The 20,026-nt window shown below is 36.5% G+C and overlaps 2 protein-coding genes across 12 annotated transcripts; both read left to right on the forward strand.

The window, feature by feature from the left end:
- The first annotated feature begins 8,153 nt into the window (after window positions 1-8,153).
- On the forward strand, window positions 8,154-11,679 carry LOC114190546 (aspartyl protease family protein 1-like). 11 transcript variants are annotated; one of them, XM_085675687.1, is made up of 9 exons: window positions 8,154-8,239; window positions 8,474-8,989; window positions 9,703-9,765; window positions 9,967-10,055; window positions 10,179-10,252; window positions 10,876-11,017; window positions 11,124-11,259; window positions 11,354-11,427; window positions 11,513-11,679. In XM_085675687.1, exons 6-9 carry the CDS (start codon window positions 10,884-10,886, stop codon window positions 11,670-11,672), a joined length of 504 nt encoding a protein of 167 aa, XP_085531813.1. In that variant the 5' UTR covers window positions 8,154-8,239; window positions 8,474-8,989; window positions 9,703-9,765; window positions 9,967-10,055; window positions 10,179-10,252; window positions 10,876-10,883; the 3' UTR covers window positions 11,673-11,679. The 11 variants fall into 11 exon arrangements, 7 of the variants coding, with proteins under 7 accessions (XP_085531813.1, XP_085531814.1, XP_085531815.1 ...); XM_085675688.1 differs by lacking the exon at window positions 8,154-8,239 and having other exon boundaries at window positions 8,300-8,784; window positions 8,875-8,989; XM_085675689.1 differs by lacking the exon at window positions 8,154-8,239 and having other exon boundaries at window positions 8,300-8,784.
- Window positions 11,680-13,488: 1,809 nt separating this feature from the next.
- On the forward strand, window positions 13,489-14,557 carry LOC146884650 (glycerol-3-phosphate dehydrogenase [NAD(+)]-like). Its single transcript, XM_085675958.1, has 6 exons — window positions 13,489-13,590; window positions 13,817-13,880; window positions 13,970-14,007; window positions 14,096-14,216; window positions 14,298-14,392; window positions 14,492-14,557. The coding sequence occupies exons 1-6, from the start codon at window positions 13,489-13,491 to the stop codon at window positions 14,555-14,557; spliced, it is 486 nt and encodes a 161-aa protein (XP_085532084.1).
- Window positions 14,558-20,026: the final 5,469 nt, after the last annotated feature.

The raw sequence follows: 20,026 nt of genomic DNA on the forward strand, positions 1-20,026 counted from the left end.
TCTAATGTTTTGCACTATCATACATCTCAACATTTGCCCTATGGTTCTATTAACCACCTCGGTTTGGCCATCACTTTGGGGGTGGCAAGTGGTGGAGAAAAGAAGCTTGGTGCCAAGTTTACCCCACAAAGTTCTCCAAAAATGGCTTAGGAACTTGGAGTCCCTATCACTCACAATGGACCTAGGTAGGCCATGTAGTCTTACCACTTCCTTGAAGAAAAGATTTGCAATATAAGTTGCATCATCAATCTTATGGCAAGGAATGAAATGGGCCATCTTAGAGAACCTATCCACTACCACAAAAATGGAATCCCTACCTTTTTTTGTCCTTGGGAGGCCTAAGACAAAATCCATAGAGATGTCAACCCAAGGCTTGGAAGGGATAGGCAAGGGAGTATAAAGACCATGGGGTTAAACTCTAGACTTGGCTTGCATGCATGCTATGCAACTCTTGCAATGCCTATCTACATGTTTCCTCATGTGAGGCCAATAGAAGTGTTCCTTTAAGACTTCCAAAGTCTTGTTTGGCCCAAAATGTCCCATTAAACCTCCTTCATGTGCCTCTCTAATGAGTGAGACTCTTAAAGAACCTTGGGGAATGCAAAGTCTCTTACCTTTGAAAAGATATTGATTGAGAAGGTAAAAGTCTTTGTAAGTCCCTTGGTGACACTCACTAAGAATGGGGGAGAAATCAACATCCTTGGGATACAATTCCTTAATATGATCAAAACTAAGAAATTTAGTTTCAAGAATAGAAAGGAGGGAATGCCTTCTTAAAAGTGCATCCGCCACAATATTAGCCTTTCCTTGCTTATGTTTGATCACATAGGGGAATTGCTCTAAGAACTCTACCCATCTAGCATGTCTCTTGTTTAACTTGCCTTGGCTTTTCAAAAATTTGAGTGACTCATGGTCACTATGTATCACAAACTCCTTTGAAAGAAGATAGTGTTGACAAGTTAGCAAAGTCCTCACAAGAGCATAAAGCTCTTTGTCATAGGTGGAGTAGTTAATGTGACTTCCCTTGAGTTTCTCACTAAAATAGGCTATGGGGTGTCCTTCTTGGAGAAGCACGGCCCCAATGCCTACATTGGATGCATCACACTCAATTTTAAAAGTTTTGGAGAACTTAGGGAGGGCTAAGAGTGGTGCATTGATAAATTTTTGTTTCGAAGTTTCAAAAGCCTTTTCTTGATCTTTGCCCCACTTAAAGAGCACACCTTACTTGGCCAATTCATTGAGAGGGGCGGCTATGGTGCTAAAGTTTGGCACAAATCTTCTATAAAAACTAGCCAACCCATAGAAGGACCTAAGCTCACTCACATTCTTTGGGGGAGGCCAATCCTTGATGGCCATCACCTTTTCTTGGTCCACATGGACCCCATGTTGATTTATTTTGAAACCTAGGAAGATCACATGATCCATCCCAAACACACATTTCTCCATGTTAGCATACAAGGATGCCTTCCTCAAGGTCTCTAACACACTCCTTAAATAACGCAAGTGGTCATCTTGAGACATACTATAAATGAGAATGTCATCAAAGTACACCACAACAAACTTCCCTAAGAACTCTCTAAGAACATGGTGCATGAGTCTCATGAATGTACTAGGTGCATTGGTCAAGCCAAACAGCATGACTAACCACTCATATAGTCCAAACTTAGTCTTGAAAGAGGTTTTCCATTCATCACCTTCTTTGATTCTAATTTGATTGTACCCACTCTTCAAGTCTATTTTGGAAAATATGGTTGCACCATGTAACTCATCAATCAAATCATCTAATCTAGGAATTGGATGCCTATACTTGATGGTTATGTTGTTGATAGCCCTACAATCTATGCACATTCTCCATGTTCCATCCTTTTTGGGGACAAGAATCACGTGCATTGCATAAGGACTCATGCTATGTTGCACCCACCCCTTTTCTAACAACTCATTCACTTGTTTTTGAATTTCCTTAGCCTCCTCGGGACTAGTCCTATAGGCTAGCCTATTAGGCAAAGATGAGCCTAGTATAAAATCAATTTGGTGTTCTATACCTCTTAGGGGTGGAAGGCCCTTTGGAGGTTCTTGAAAAACATCTTTGAACTCATCTAAGACTAATGACAAGTCTAGGGGACATCTAGAGTGAGAATTTTGGAAGGAGGGGGAAGATTCACTAGGATAAGCTAAGAAGATAGGTTTTTGGGCAAGCATTACCTTTTTCACCCCTTTGAGGGTGATCATGCTCTTCTTGGACTCATTGTCATGCCTTTGCACCTTCCTTTGCACCTTCTCTTCTTTTCTTTTCTTTAACATTTGAATTTGGTCCTCATTAACTTCTCTTGGTGAAAGAGGTAGTAATGTAATCTTTTTGCCTTGGAAGCTAAAGGAAAACTTGTTGGCATGGCCATCATGAAAAGTTTTTCTATCAAATTGCCATGGCCTTCCTAGTAAAATGTGAGTTGCTTCCATAGGCACCAAGTCACATAACACCTCATCTTTGTAGTTTCCAATGGAGAATTTAATAAGGACTTGTTTGTCCACTTTGATCTCACCTTCCTCACTAAGCCAAGAGAGCTTATAGGGCTTGGCATGAGGGATGGTTTTCAAGCCAAGCTTGTCCACAACCCTTGTGCTAGCCACATTGACACAACTTCCACTATCAATTATGAGGGAGCAAGTTTTGTTGTTGATTTGGCACCTTAAGTGAAAAATATTCTCTCTTTGGTTTTCAAATTCTTTAGGCACTTGGCCTAGCATGTGCCTAACCACCAACAAACCCCCTTCATTAGGTTTGATTTCATCCTCACTTGAAGATTGGGAAGAAGTGTGGGAGGAAGAACTTTTTGGGGAGGGGGGAGAAGAATGTTCACTTTCAACCTCTCCTTTAGGGTTCAAGATCATGTTCCTTTTTGTTGGGCAATTTGAAGCAATGTGACCATAGCACAAACACTTAAAACATTTATTGGAACTAGTTCTTGAACCTTGGGAAGAGTTTGCACTTTCATGGGAGGTTCTAGACGAATTGGTCCTAGGTGGGTGGTCTTTAGAAGGAGGTTTCTCATCTTTTCTTTCTTTTCCTTTCTAAGTCCTAGAGTAGTAGTCATTGTAAGGAGTACTCCTCTTGGCCTCTTGTTTCTTTTTCAATTGACTTTCAACTTTTAAGGCCAAGTGTAAAATTTTGTCAAGAGTAGAGTACTCATACAACTCAACTACATCTTGAACTTCTCTTCTAAGACCACTCACAAATCTAGCTACCTTTTCTTCTTCACTTTCAAATTGGAGTCCTACTTTGAGAAGCATGGACTCCATCATTTTAAAATACTCATTCACACACATGGACCCTTGTTGAAGCCTTTGGAGCTTTTCAAAAGAGTCTCCCTCCTATAGTAGGAAGGAACAAATCTAGCGCGCATCAAAGTTTTAATGTCCATCCAAGAGGTCGCGGGTGGCTCTTGGTTAATATTGTCCATACACAATTGATGCCACCATGTCATGGCATAATCCTCAAATTCTAAAACTACTAAGTCTACTTGCTCTTGATCACTAACTAAATGAATATTAAATATTTGGTCCACTTTTTGCTCCCATTCAATGTAGAGGTTTGGATCATTCTCCCCCTTGAACTTTGGAATCGTGATTGGTGGAGGTTGTCTTTGTGGGAGTTGATTGCGCCTTCCACCACCATCATGGTCGTGCCTTCTTCTTCTTCCATCACGGCTAGAGTCCTCAGAAGAGGACCTCCTCCTTCTCCTCTCATCTTCTCTAAACTCAAGTCTTTGGATGTGCTCTTGTAGGAAGATCTCACTTTGTCTCCTATCCACCCTTAATTGATCAAAAGTTTCCCTTCTACTCACTTCCATCTCACGTAGGATGTTGGCAAGAGTGATTTGTTCACTTTCTTGGGCCATAGGAGTCACCATGGGAGGGGAATAAGGTGAAGTCAATTCTTCCTCCTCTTCTATCTCCAAGATTGGATCCATATTCATGTTCCTACACTAAAACTCACCAAAAACCGAGACAAGCAAGATGTTAGATAATAAAACAAGCCAAACCCGACACCAAGTGTGGTCTTCACAAGCACCCAAGTGTTTTTTATCACACTCCCAAAGCACACAAGCAAGGATATCACTCAAAAATCCTTCCAAACAAGTGAAAACACCTAAAAAAAGATGAAAACCTTTCAAAAGCAAAGCAAGTGGCTCGACCACAAAAGTCTAGGAAAACAAGGAAATGAAAACAACTAAGACAAAACAAGGATTACCTAAAGACAAGCAAGCAAAGCTCCAAAACAAGAAAGTTTAACTTCTAAGGAAATTTTGTTTTAAAGACAAAACTTGAACAAGACTAAAGCAATGAAAAGCACTTTTAAAGACTCTATGGAAAGCATTTGAACAAGCCAAGATTATACCTCAAATTATGCATACACCAAGAAAGATCATAACCAAGTTAAAGCATGAAACTAATTTGCCAATATCACCTAAAATCCAAGTATAAAATTTGGTAGCATAACACCTAGTAAAAATGGCCAAATGGATTCACCAAGCAACACATTAGCTCTCGGCCAAATTGTTTTTGGTCATGAAAATAATTTTTCCTTTCAAAACTAGGTACTTAAGATGATGAGAAGGATATTTTAGGGTGTCTTGAACACTTAGTTCCCAAAAAAATTAGGCCAAAATCAATTTCATGGAGCATACATTAAGAAAGACATAAAGTGAAAGCAAGATTCAAATACTTGCAAAAACAAGAATAAGAAAACTTCAAGTTAACATATGACATATGACTCAAGCAAAAGTTAGGAACATTTAAAGACTCAACATGATATACACAAAGACACAAACATGTAGCTATCATGCATTTAAACTCATGGATTTGAGGCTCAAAGACTAAGCATCCAAAAACATGTTATCCAACCACATTTAGAAGCTTAAAGAGGTGCAAAAACCGTAGCCAAACTGCCACAACAAAACCTGAAAACGTTGATTCACGTATTCTTGGCAGATCTGACCTTTTCTCACTAATTTGATCATAACTTTCTCCACAGAACTCCAAATGCGTTTGGTTCTTTTTTTTCTGGAAACTAAACTTAAAGAGCTTTCTTTTGACACCAAAAACGTAATTTTTGGACCGCTGAGCTGGTGCAGTTTAATGTTTTAAAATCCTCAAGTTTTCTACCAGCATTGTTTTTTGTGTGTAATGGAAGTGGATTCGAACCATACTAAAATAGCTACAACAAGACAATGTTAGCACATGAAAAACACCATATTCAAGAAAATCTAGGCTCTAGATACCAAATGATGAAGGATTATCTTGTTTCCTTTTAGAGTTATGAATATGGTGAAGTTGTTTAAGAAAGCTTTTTGAAAATTCCCACTGGACATTAAGATAGCATGCTATCTAGATGTGAAGGTTCATTTCTCAAGCTCATGAAAGGAAGAAGAGAGTTGGATTCAAGCTTAAACACACACGGCAATAACAACACTTAAAGAGAAAAATGAAAGAAGAAACAATAAAAATGGAAAGCATAGAAGATGAATAATGGAAGAAGTACGCCACTCATAGGGGGGATCTAAGCCAACAAACCCTAGAGATGAGTGATGGTGCCGCCACTTGCAAGCAAGATAAGGCAAAGGTGAGTTCACTTCTAGGAAGGAGAGCTCACGAAAATTGGTGGTTAATGCACAAAGTTTATAACAAAATGATCAACCCTTTTACAAGACAAGGAGCACCCTTTAAATAGGAGTTCATAGGGGTCCTTTAGCAAATACAACAACATGAAAAAGGATTAACTAGCAAACCCTAAACCTAATGTGAGAGTGAGTCTTGGCCAAGTGAAAGGAGATGATTGGTGGAGGCATTCCCATGAGGATTCTAGGCCAAAAGAGGAAGGAGACCAAGTGACCTTCTAAGGCATAAACCACAAAGGCAAAAGGAGACAAGGTACATGTCTACTTTTGCTTTGGCTTTATGCTTTTTTTGCTTTCCTCTCTCTTCCACTTCATCCAAGTGCTCCAATCACCAAGTGCCACCTAGCCATGCTTTACTTTCTCTTAATTACCTACAAAACAAGACAAACAAGGATTAGCATGTTGGTTTAAGTTAATCTAATCTTGGTCAAAGGTCAACTTTGGATCAAAGTCAACAAGTCAACCAAAATAAGTCAACTAGAAACCAAAATAAGTCAACTAGAAACCAACTTAGGGAATTCAAACTAAAGTAATGCAAAACAAAGATAAAGGTGATGGAATAGAAGACTCCCCTCTAAACATGCTTCTAGCGATCCTTCTTGAGGGAGCTTCTAAAGAGGTGGTCACGCCTTCATCAATCATCATCATTTGCCACCCTCTCTTCTTCACTGTCATCTAGTTTGTTTATCTCCAGCTGAACCTTCTTCCTCTTCATAATTAACATCTTCAACCACTACTTCCTTTTCTTGTACCACATTCTCTTCAACCATTACTTCCTCTTCTTGTACAACATTCTCTTCAGCCACTACTTCCTCTTCTCGTACCACATTCTCTTTAGCCACTACTTCCTCTTCTCGTACCACATTCTCTTCAGCCACTACTAACTCTTCTCGTACTATATTCTCTTCAGCCACTACCTCCTCTACTCCACCATCACAAATAAAGTGAACGACTTCAGGCTGACTAGGAACATGCTGAACACACACACACACACACATATATATATATATATATATAGATATATATATCTATATATATATATATATATATATATATATATATATATCTATATATATATATATATATATATATATAGATATATATATCTATATATATATATATAGATATATCTATATATATATCCACATATTCGTTAATCTTCTCTGCAAAGTTAGTTAATGCCATTGCTTCCTTGTCATCATTCAACATTCATAGATTGTTTAATAGCTTTTGTTTTGAACCCTTCCACCACAGTTTAACATCACCCTCGTATTTAAACTCTTTGACAATGCCCAAAGTTTCAAAATATGAACAAAAATCTGGGTCGATCCCTTTAACAACATGAATTTCACCTCCAACGTATTTTAGTCCCTTATTCCTTTCGAACCTACCCATATGATGAAAAGCAACTACAAACCACATTTCCAGCCCTACATTTTCAATCAACACACAAACTAAAGAAATCGAACCATACACGAACCAAAAAAAGCAACCAAAGCAAACCAAACAATAAAAAACAATCAAACCAACAAACGAACTAACCTTAGTACCACAAATCACGATTTCGTCAATCACTTGAAACAACTAAGCTCTCGATTATATCGTACAACTAACGCCCCAGCTATTGATTGTACTCTATAATGCTTTAATCCCTTTCGTTCTCACAAAATGAATCTTCCACTCACCAAATGACCTTTCCCTTTCTTTTTAATTCGAACAAAACCCTACATCAAACAAAACTCTGGTTAATACTTACTTACCACGTGCAAAAAATAAATAAAAAATCAGGTTTAATTACACACATACACAAAATATAAAATTGAAAGAGCTTAAAACTGGATTAATACGTCATAATTCGTTTGCCAGGTGTCAAACACAACTAACGGCGTCCAAAAATGATGACCAATTGCAATCATTTCAAAACGTGAGAGACCAAAATAGAGCAAACGTTAGTTGGGAGACGAAAAATAAAATCGTCCAATACTTGAGGGACGAAAAACATAATTAACCCTAATAATAATAATAATATCACTATAATAATATCTTATAATCATGAAAATACAAATAACAATAGTAATAATAATAATAATATCACTATAATAATATTTCGTAGTAATAATAACAACAACAATAATAATAATAAAAATATAACAACTACGTATATTTAAAAAGATGCACATCTTTAATGTCCTATTTTGGTTTATAATGTTATCCTTTTAATTATTATTTTTTTAAACTTAAATAATTTTTCATAATAAAAATATTATTCTAAATTTTATTATTTTACTAATTTTGTAACTACTTATTAATATTTAAATAATACTCATTTGTATTGATAAAAAAACAACCAACACTACAAAAAATATTAATTTTAACGAGGGTTTATTACCAGAGGTTACGCTAACCTCCAATAATATCTACACGTAGTAGAGGTTTATAAAACCTCTTGTAAATGTCTAGGGTTATTTTATTGAACCTCTGGTGAGTGTTGAAAACCATACAGTGTTGAACCTCTGGTAAGTGTTGAGAACCTACTAACGGTCAAAATTTTTGTTGAACCTCTGGTAAGTGTTGAAAACCATACAGTAAAATTCATTTCTTTTCTTCTTTTGCACAATCCCTCCTTGATCATTTTCAAATAGACTAGATTTCTCAAAACACTCAACACAAAATGCCTTCCCTTGGTTATTTTCGTTTCCCTCTCACCACATTATCTTTTCATTTAAATCTTCCGCCCAACACATCATTCATCACTCTTGCGTTGGTGCGTACCGATCATTGCATCTTTGATTTTGCAGCGGAGAGAGTGTGAGAATGCGGGAGGTAGTGCGCATATGTTGTCCTCCAATGGATCTGTTTCACTCGGAGTCGATGTAATTGGTTCAGCTCATCATCCCAATCGAAAGAGTTGCTTGGTTTGGCTTGAGAAAAGGAAAAGTGAAGAAGGAAAGTAGGGTTTTGGCAGAGGATAATAGAAGTTTGGGAATACCAATTGCTCCATGAGGCATTAGGTCACGTGGTGACGATTGAGCTCAAGAGTGGCGAACTCTACCATGGAAGCATGATCGAGTGCGAGGACAACTGGAAGAGCCTCACCTACACCACCAAGGTTCCGTTTCTCATCTTCCTCACATCGCCAATTCTTCACCCTTTCTAACCTATTTCTTTTGTAAATGGATCTAATAAGGACAAACTCCAGTTTTCTCTGCATTTCGATTTGCAATCTCATGTATAAGGGAAGAAAAAGGAACAATAATAGGTTGAATTAGCATCACTTACTGGCTTCGCTGAACCTATGGAAGTTATAATAGTAGGTATGTCATCTGATATATGTTGATTTTCTCAATAGAATTTGATTTTCTTTTTAAAGAATTAAAGAACTTGAAAGTAAGAATTAGAGTAATGTGGTATTATAACAATGATGAGCCATGGCATGCTTCAAATTTGGGGTGAAGTAAGATATGCACTACATAGTAGTCACAGTTTCGATTATTTTTTTAGCATATTCTTGAGGTAAGCCTACTTGCTTTGGGTAGAAAATGTAGAGTACAAGTCAAGGGAGAGTAATATACCAGTCATAACATGCAAAACATTCTTCAAAGAAATCATAGAAAACAAAACCAATTACACTCCACTATCGCACTCTTCCACGTTAATTAATGGCCTGCGTTGTCACCAAATCACTTGTGCAGGGGCAGAAACACAGGACCCTAAAATAGATCAACTAGGGGGTTTCTGTGATTGAGTTCTAAAAATGTTCTTTCGGAATCCATTATGTTGAAAGAGGAACCAAAGAACTGTTTGTGATATTGAATCTTTCAAAATCTTCTTATATTAAGTAATAATAATTGAAAATCACTTGATTTATTATATATAAATTATAGGACAATTCTTAACTTACAAATTGATTAGGAAACAAATTTGATGAAATTTATTAAGAATAAGTCAAGTTTAAAGTCAAGAACTATGCAAATGTTAATTTGAGCAAATTTCATGAAAATTTGTTATCCTTTTTTAATTTATGCAGGTGACAACAACCTTGAGGAAATCATCCTCGGAATTTATTTTACAAAGAGTAATGAATGGACTGGTATGTGATAGAACATGAAAAAGTGTTTACCTGTCATATATGAAGCATGATTTAAGAACTAAGTTTGGCCTTAATTTGCTTAAATTTCTTTAATTTATGGAATGAATTATTTGTGTTGGTTATGTTAATGTAAATAGCAGATGATAAAATCTTGGTTTTTGTGTGAATCTTTCTCTGATCTTTTCTTGCTTCTATTGCCAGGTGCTTATTCAACTAAAGTTGACGTCGCCAAAGCTCATGATTTGGTGTCAATCAGAATTGGGGGCTTAAAAGCATTAACCAATTTTCATGTATGTTTCATTCATTATAGATGCATTTATGAATTTCATAAATATAATCTTGTTGCAGATTTTGATTCAATTGTTATTAATTAGTTGAATTCCTTCTCATAAAGCATATACTATTATTTGTAGGTTAGGTGTTATTCCAAGGACATGGATGAAATGAGAAGAATGAGCAAATGAGACTATATTTGTGCAGTTAGAGGGTAAGATGTGAATTTTTGTGTGAATCTTCTTATAGCTAGGCTAGCAGCCTTGTTATGTGTAATCTGTTGTTGATTAAATAACATTACATAATCATTCATTACTACTGTAAAAGTTAATAAACTAATTGCAGTTGTTGATTAAATAACATTACATAATTCAATTCTAAAGGGTATGCCATTGGTTTAGTAACTGCTTTGGCTGCTGGTGTCTTTACTCACTCATCTCAACCTGCACTTCTTTATCTGGTACTTCTGTAACTAGGTAACTTACATGTAATTTATATATATAAAGCTTATGAGAGTTATTTTTGAGTATCCTAAAACATGTTTTTGACCATTTAATAATCCATATTTTTTAACATATCTTCTAGTTGAAAGGTAACTTTGTAAATTATTTAGAAATCATATCATATATAAGTAATTATAAATTACTGTAATTTTTATAAGAAATATTAAAATATATCAGTACTGTAACCAGGTAAAATAGAATTAATGAATTATTGCAAAAAGTAATTTAAAGTTGGTTCTTAAGGATGTCTCTCATATTTCATCGCAAGTTAATGATAAATGGATTTGGAGTCTCCCTTTCAAAACTTTTTTTCCTTTTAAGTTAATAATATCAGTTCCTAGCATGTTATCTAGGGAAGGATTTACAGCAGATTCATTTTCCATGTGTTTTGGGAGTGATGGCATTGGAAGGATAAGTTTTGGGGACAAGGGAAGTTTTGATCAAGACGAGACACCATTTAATCTGAATCCATCACAGTAGGTGGTAATTCCCTGTTACTTGCCTCTGATTGTATGAAATTAAAGTAACATTATTTGAATGCAAAAATGGCTTACATCTCCTATGCTCGGATACATCTTGCAGCCTTGCCTATAATGTCGCAGTCACTCAAGTCCGTGTAGGAATAACTCTAATTGATGTGGAATTCACAACCCTCTTTGATTCTGGGACCTCTTTCACATATTTGGTTGCTCCAACTTATACGAGACTTACTGAGAGTGTAAGTACTTGAAGTACTAAAATGGTATAAAATATCCTTACATTCAGCTATATGTTCCTCATGGACAAAACTTACCATAGTTTTTATATTGCAGTTTCATTCCCAAGTACAAGACATGCGGCGTCCATCAGATTCAAGAATCCCTTTTGAATATTGTTATGACATGAGGTTATAAAACTATTGGAATATTATTTAATATTATTTATTTTAGTTTTTCTTTCAAGCTGTAAGTATTCTTTCTTATGATGGACAGTCCTGATGCAAACACTAGCCTGATTCCTAGTGTAGGTTTAACTATGGGAGGTGGAAGCCATTTTGCTGTTTATGATCCAATAATTATTATCTCTACTCAGGTGTTAGTTCTTGCTGGATTGTTCTTCAAAATAAGTATACAAAAATTGTGTTATCTTTGAGGATATATATGCATAACTAACATGATGTTCCTTCCCTTGCCATTTTACAAAGCGAACTTGTATATTGTCTAGCACTTGTCAAAAGTTCCGAACTAAATATCATTGGACGTAAGTCTCTTCTACTTTCTGAATCAAACTAAATAAGAACGCGTCTTGGTAACAACTTGGTGTCTACTGTCAGTGCACCATTACTTCCTTTTTTCTCAAAAAATTCCAATGATGCATGCATTCTTTATATGTTCATTTTCCAGCCCATGATTCTAAATGAAATGGTTTTAGGAGTCAGAAGTGGTCTCAACATGTGGTTTGAAACATTTAATAAACTACATTATCCTATCTACTTAAGTTAATTAATTATACTATACTATAATATACTACACTGCAAACTAATTATCTACTGGTTTACTAAACTAATTTATTAACTAAAATAGAATATAATAAAAAAGTTTATTCCTGAGATTATATCCATACTTAAATATTTGGTATAATTAGTTGCAACGTACCTAGTTTTGTCTCAATGTGTCTAAATGGTACCCGCTTTTAACTTTGTATCTACTTAGTACCCAAATTAGTTAATTTGCATCTATGTGGTCCCTTTTCGTTAACTCCGTTAAATAAGATAATGTCTGACTGAGTTGACCAGTTAACTGAGAAAAAATGTTATGATGTGGCACGAGAGTAGTGTGTGATGTGGAACAATGCAGTGTAAGAGGAAATTTAAAAGGAAAAAAGGCACGAATTGGGAACAGAATAGAATAGGGGTTTTCTGGAGTTAGGGTTTATGAAATTTGGGTCATTTCATGCGTTGTGGACAAAATTGAAGGTGTAATTGACATCAAATTGGCAGCTATTTGGGATTGCAGATGCACAAACCATTTGTTTTTGTCGTTGAATGCATTATTTGTTGTTGGGATGGTGGGGTTTAGGGTTAGTGGTTGAATGTTGTGCGTGGTTTAATTTAATGGTGTTTTGGGTATTCTGAAGGAGATGAGTTATGCCAATGTGAAGGAGATGTGGTATTCCACCCATTGACCCAGATACAGAACCAGGAGAAGAAACGCTGTGATTATGTGACCCACACGAACAAGATGACCACGAATGACTAAAACCATGCGACATTTCCCACTTCACTCGCCACCTTACCCCTGCAACAAATCAGCTTCCTGGGGAAGAAATGAAGAAGAAGATGAAGATGGGAATGGGAAATTAGGGCTTTTTGAATGGGGACAATCAATTCAAATAGGGCATGACACGTTATCCACAAATTTCTACTGTACAATTATTTTCATTGACACGTATCCGTTCTGCAATGCCACATCACAGATATGTTAACGACGTTTATGAAAACTTAACGGGATGGACCACATTGATGCAAATTAACTAATTTGGGTACTACGTAGATGCAAAGTTAAAAGCGGGTACCATTTAGACACATTGGGACGAAACTGGGTACGTTGCGACTAATTATACCTTACTCTATTCTAGGTAATCTAACTAAGCTAAACTAACTAACCTAAGCTAACTAAATCTAACTAATGATTGAAATGAAACAATAATTTCATTCTAGTTAAATATTAAAATGGGGATGAATTTTAATTACAAAAAGAGATATAGGATAATCAAACCCATAACTAATTTTAATTAAAAGTTGGTTTGTAAGTAATTAATTTATATTTTGGATTAGTTGAAATACTGGGTTTTAAGCATTTTTCTGCTTTCAAGTAACTTTTATATTCTACTTTTTCTATATTGGAGAAGTTTTGATTTGAAGCCATAACAACTTATGTTGCGATCTTCACCGTTTGAAGAGATAGCAATGGAGAAATTTAGTGAAGCAACAGTTGGATATAATCAAAACAAATCAGCAGCAGATAGATGGGTTCAGTTGTTTTGTACTCCTTATTTCAATGTGACAGCTGTGAGTAACAAAGTAGTGAAAAACCTGGAAAAATAATTTTGAATGGGAAAAAATATGCCTAAATCCCTAGGAATCTTATGTAATCAGTAATAGCAAAAACTACCCTAATGGAAAAATCATTCAATTATAATGGTTATTCCTACTTATTTACTAATCCTGAGTAATTTTAAACTTGTAAGTTGTGAGATACACTTCAAGCATATGGTTTTTGCATTATCATTAATAGGTCCAGGATGTTGAAGGCGTCGAACTTTGTGGAACTTTGAAAAATGTTGTGGCCATAGCTGCAGGTATGTTATATAGTAAATTAGTATCTACAATTCATTCTCCCCCTTTATAGTTTATGTTAATGTTGAAAAATTGGATGCAAATGGGACAGGTTTTGTTGATGGCTTGGAGATGGGGAATAACATAAAAGTAAGTTTAAAGGATTGATTTGATGCCTCGGAAATTTTCTCCTCCAGTTTCTTGTTGGTTTTCTTATTTTATACATACATATATATAGGCTGCAATATTGAAAATTGGCCTAAACGAGATGATGACATTTTCAAAGATGTGCTTTCCATCTGTTAAGGATAGTACCTTTATGGAGAGCTGCGATGTAGCTGATCTTATCACAACATGCAGTAAGGACACCGAATGGCTTCACCTTATTTTTCAATGTTTATTTATCACGGTTTCATTAAAACCTTATTATTTTGTTGCAGTGGGAGGGAGAAATAGGAAAGTTGTCGATGCTTATGCCAGAAATGGAGAAAACCTTATTATTTTGCTTGGTTGCTTCTTGGCAAAGAGGTCAAGAGTAAAAAAAGAAAGGTGTGTTTGTTGAAAGCATCTCATGATTATTCTTTGTTGAAGTAACTGTTATAAAGAATTGTTCTTAAACAATCTATCTTTGCAGATGTTTGCAGAAGAAGTTATGAACTTTGTTGAGCCACAAGGTATCTGGTCAAGGAAGTGTTTGTAATGGAACTTGATCTTTGAGAAGTGGAATGGTGAGTGTGACCACTTGGTAACTTATTTTTACTTGATGGTGCTTGGTGAGACTTAGAAGGAAATTTATCATGTTTCTCTTTAGCTTTTCCCTTCCATGAGTGATTATAGTAGTGGTTGGGTGAGTAACTCTTCCTTGCCCTATTCTTTCTTTTCAAATGAGTTTCAATCCTAAGAGCAAGTGTGAAAACATTTTGAAGAGTGGAGTACTCATACAACTCTACTTGGTCTTGTATGTCTCTCCTAAGACCATTCACAAACCTTTTCATTTTTTCTTTGTTAGTTTCTCTTATTCCAACCTTAAACATTTGAGACTCTAATTCTTTAAAGTACTCACTCACACACATAGGACCTTGGTGAAGCCTTTGGAGCTTCAAAAGAAGTTCCTTCCTATAGGAGGGAGGAACAAATCTAGCGCGCATAAGAGTTTTAATGTCCATCTAAGAAGTCGCGAGTGGCCCTTGGTCATAATTTTTACAAACTTTATGCCACCAAGTTTTGGCATACTCAAAAAATCCTAACACTACTAGATCAACTTGTGTTTGATCCTTTACATTATTTTCATTGAAAATTTGATCAACTTTAGCTTCCCAATCAAGGAAGATTTTGGGATCACTTCCTCCATAGAACTTAGGAATCTTTGGAGTTTGCTTCTCTTGTGATGGGTTGCGCCTAAAATGCCCTCTTTTCCTAGCCCCTCTTTCTTGCTCTTTAGCTTCAAGCCTTTGAATGTGCTCTTGGATTCTTAGGTCACTTTGATCCTTGTCTTTTCTCAATTGTTCAAAGGCCTCCTTCCTAGACAACTCCAAATCCCGAAGCAATCTCATCAATGTATTGTTTTTGTTTGGTGTAGGTGCATTTGATGAACTTGCCATGATTCCTACAACAAAAACACTCAAATCCGAGACAAAATAAATGAATTAGGGGTTAGACAACATGAAAATCGAGACCAATTCCAACCCAAAATGTGACCCAAGTGTTTACATCACTCTCCCAAAGTAACAAGGCAAGGCTACACTCAAAGCTCCTCCAAGGAGTGAAATGCTTTCAAAGTTTTTGGAAACCTTTTCAAGACAAGTTCAAGTGGCTTGGCCACTACACTCAAAAGAAAGCAAAGGAAGAAAACTACTAAGACAAAACAAAGAACCTAAAGACAAGCAATAAAAGTACTTAAAGCCAAGAAAGCTAAACTCTAAGGAAAGGATATCAAGGTGACAAAACTTTAAATCAAAACAAGCAAGAAAAGCACATGAAAAGACTCTATTGGAAAAATACTTGAACTATGCATCACCAAGTCTCAAATCGTGCATACACCAAGAAAGATCATAACCAAGTTTTAAGCATGAAACTAATTAGCCAATATCACCCAACACCCAAATATGAAAACTAGTACCATAACACTTAGTAGAAACACAATTTTGGTTCATCAAAGAGCCATATTTCTCTCGGTAAGATTGTAAAAGTGTACCAAATTTTTTCTTCTTTCAAAAACTAGTTTCACAAAATGATGAGAAAGGTGTTTTGGGTGGCTTGGACACTTAGTTCCCAAAATTTTAGGCCAAAAATCAAGTTCAAGGAGCATACATCAAACAAGACATAAGGTGAATGCAATATTCAAATACTTAGAATAACAAGAACAAGAAAACTTCAAGCTAACATATGACATATGACTTAAGCAAAAGTTAGGCACATTTAAAGACTCAAACATGTAGCTATCATGCATTTAAACTTTTGGAAATGAAGGTCAATGATTAAGCACACAAAGACATGTTATCCAACAACATTTAGGAGTAAGAAGAGTAACAAAAATAGTAGCCAAAACTGCCCAACATAACCTGAAAAACGTTGATTCGCGGTGATCTTGGCAGCTCTGACCTTTGCTTACTATTTTAATCATAACTCTCTCCACAGAACTCCAAATGCATTGGTTCTTTTTTTGTTAAAAACTAGACTAACAGAGCTTTCTTTTGACATCAAGAACGTAATTTTTGGACAACTGAGCAGGTGCAGTTTAATCTTTTAAAATTGTGAACAGTTTCTGCCAGCATTGTTTTTATGTGGACCATTCAAAGATAGCTACACAAGACAAGGTTAGAACATGAAAACACCATATTCAAGGACAACCAAAGCTCTAGATACCAAATGATGAAGGCTTATCTTGTTCCTTTTTAAGATTATTGAATATGGTGTGAGTTGATTAAGAAAACCAAGGAAATCCCCACTGGACATTAAGATAGCAAGCTATCTAGATGTGAAGGTTCCTTTCCAAGGTTCTAGAGAGGAGGAGAATGCATTGATGGGGAGTAAGAAATCAAAAGAAAAAAACATATAATAGAAACAATATAAACCAAGAAGAGTAAAGAAACATAAAATGAAAAGCAAGGGAAATGGGAGGAATGGAGGATTCACGCCACTACAAGGCTAGGCTAGAAGAAGCCATGGCAACCTTGAAGATGAGTGGTGTATGCCGCCACTTGCCAAGGCAAGATAAGGCTTGAAAGAACTCCCCTCCCTAAGGAGGAATGCTCTCACAAAAGGTTGAAACACAAAGTGTATAATTTCTCCAAAATGTTCAACCCTTGTACAAGTGTTAGAGGTCCCCTTAAATAGACAAGTCTAGGGGCCCCTTAGCAAAACAACTAAGTTAAAGGATTACAAAAGAAACCTAGCATGTTCTAGAAAGTAGGTCATCCTAGGGTGCACATGGGTGAATTTTCGTCCAAGCCATCTAGGTGGCAAGTCTTCATGGCCAAGGCTCCCAAAGGAAGGTTCTAGAACATTCTAGAAGACTTGGTGTCCAAGGCATGTGGGCCTCCCCTTTCTAAATGCTTCTAGAAAGTCTTATTCCTTCTCTATCTTCCTTAGGACGCCAAGTGTCTCCTATGTGGTCCTCCTCCTTTCTTATTCCTACAAAAGCAAATTAAGGAATTTATTAGCATGTTGGTTTAAGGTTAAGCTAATCTTTTGAGTCAACAAGTCAACCCAAAGTCAAGGTCAACAAGTCAACTCAAAAATAGTCAACCAAGCAAACTTAAAGGAATTTTAAACTAAAGAAAATAAAAGCAAAGGAAGGGATCAAGGAACTCCCTTTCTTCTAAGCATGTGCCATGGGCCATCATCCTTGGTAGGGATCAATCCTTTATCATCATACTATAGACTTTGTTCATTGTCCCTTTTATAGATGTTATATGCATAAATTATAATTACCAAAAAATTAAAATCTTTTCCTTTTATAATTTTTCTTTTATTTCAAGATTTATGTATTATTAAAAAATACGAAACATACAAACAGACAATATTGGAGTTTTTAAATTGCAGGCATTAGCGGATGTTTTGAAAACCCCTGACAGTAGCAGGGGTTTTGAAAACCCCTAGCAGTAGCGGGAGTTTTAGAAACTCCTAGCAGTAGTGCGGGTTTTAGAAACCCCTGGCAGTAGTAGGGGTTTTAGAAACCCCTAGTAGTAGTAGGGGTTTTGAAAATCCCTAGCAATAGCGGGGGTTTTGAAAACCTCTAGCAGTAGTGGAGGTTTTGTAAACCCTTGGCAGTAGTATCTATTTTTTTTTTTTGTGAAATACTTAAAGATAAATCAACCACAAAACAAATAAAATTAATGATAATACAACAATTGCATGGACGTAAAAATTAAATGCAAGTAATTAAAATATGATCTTGTAACACCCCATTTAATTAATAGCATAATTAAAAGAAGCGTCACGCTTGGATAATATCTTAACGCAGTCCTGGAGTTTAAAAGCAACTCCATACAACCAACCAGAACGCAAAATGGTGCCAAGAGAAACAGTTACAAATATTCTACAGTAATCCAAATGCAAATTTAAAGGATAGTGTTACATGGGTTGTGACCCTAAAAGAAAGATCATAAATCAGGATCCAGCCCAAGCGGGCTACGCAGCGGAGTCACCGTTTCCCTGTTGACCGCGAGAACCTCTCGCTTCTACTCACATCAATAAATTGATGATCATCGCAAAAGAGAAGTATCACACACAAGACAATCAAACGAGCAAAGGGTAAGCTAGAGCCAAAAACCATTTCATCAATGAAAACATATACATATTCACAATCCTTTATACATACATCACACAGGCATGTTACGACCTGCAAACAATACACTAAGACTCGACTCGACTCATCCGAATACATATAACCTGGTCGGATTCAGCGGACGCTTGCACTTGTGGTGGATACCTTTGCTCACCCCCGAGCTATGTGTTACAAGTGTTACGATGAATCAATTCCCTCACGCACAAGGTTAGCCCTTAATGAGTTTCGGGCCTCCTGCTACTCTCACCACAGTATGCTCTAAGTGAGACTAACTGACTCCTTAGAGTGTCAGGATGCAATCCTTACCTTGAATCCTTACCAAGTTATATAGATGGGGCACCACCATGGTCACCTACTAACAGGGGCTATGGAATTACGTCCTGATCACTGAAGTGCGACCTTGAAAGTCCCACCTAGGGACTCCAAGGAATTACACACTGACACGGACCAATCATTCTTAATCAATCAAACGGATTCAGCATGCATACACACATATATACATATACATCACATACAGTTTCTCATAATTCACCTCTTTCGTATTCCCAGCCAAACCATACCAACTCATTATTCTTGAATCATGAATATGGAACTCCGTCTCATATCATTACCATGCCACATTGATACCAACCTTTTCATGTTTCATGTCAAACTTATACCAAACTCATCATTTCAATTCCATGAATCATCTCATACAAATATCATACTCACATCATGTTAAAACTCATAAATCACAACTCATACACCATCCCATTCATAAAGGTCATTTAGTTCATATTCTTAAAGATAATACCCATACAAGCATATTATCAACATTTGAGATCAAGGAAAACATCAAGGCCATCCACCTTCTCGCCCAGCTTCTCGCTCAGGCAGAAGGGTCTCGCCTAGGTGAGGAGGACCCTCGCTCAAGCGAGCTCCCTTCGCCTAGGCGAGAGCTCAACTTCCAGTATAATGGCCTTGTACGCGTTCTCACTTAGGCGAGACTCTCCTCGCCTAAGCGAGACGTTCGCTCGCTCAAAAATGTAGTGAGTCGCTTGGGCGGCCATTCGTGGAGAATAACTTAGGCGAGCCTCTGTTAATCTCGCCTAGGCGAGACCAGCTCGCCTGGGCGAGTTTATCAGTGCTCGCCACTATTTTCACCTGCAGCAATTGTATTTTCACGCACCAATGACAACACTAACCATTTCATGCATTCACAGCAACATACTAGTTCAAGAATCATAAAAATACAAGCAAAACAACCCGCAATCGCATTAAACAAAGAGGTTCTAGCTTCCCGTACCTAGAATAAGCTAGAGCAAGACCTCGATGGTAGACACAGACCAACAGAATAAGGAGTACGCTTAGGAGCTGGAAAAACCACGGAACATAATACAA

Source organism: Vigna unguiculata, chromosome 7, assembly GCF_037176805.1.
Source record: "Vigna unguiculata cultivar grain cowpea cultivar isolate G323 ecotype 2 chromosome 7, ASM3717680v1, whole genome shotgun sequence".
In the NCBI taxonomy this organism is placed as follows: Eukaryota; Viridiplantae; Streptophyta; class Magnoliopsida; order Fabales; family Fabaceae; genus Vigna; species Vigna unguiculata.

Bases quoted from the DNA above. Each gene is read 5' to 3' on its own strand.
- LOC146884650 (XM_085675958.1), top strand. From the start codon at position 13,489: ATGGAGAAATTTAGTGAAGCAACAGTTGGATATAATCAAAACAAATCA. The intron at 13,881-13,969 runs GTATGTTATATA...CAAATGGGACAG, and splicing joins TGTTGTGGCCATAGCTGCAG to GTTTTGTTGATGGCTTGGAG. The intron at 14,008-14,095 runs GTAAGTTTAAAG...ACATATATATAG, and splicing joins AGATGGGGAATAACATAAAA to GCTGCAATATTGAAAATTGG.
- LOC114190546 (XM_085675687.1), top strand. From the start codon at position 10,884: ATGTTATCTAGGGAAGGATTTACAGCAGATTCATTTTCCATGTGTTTT. The intron at 11,018-11,123 runs GTAGGTGGTAAT...TACATCTTGCAG, and splicing joins TTTAATCTGAATCCATCACA to CCTTGCCTATAATGTCGCAG. The intron at 11,428-11,512 runs GTTATAAAACTA...TATGATGGACAG, and splicing joins GAATATTGTTATGACATGAG to TCCTGATGCAAACACTAGCC.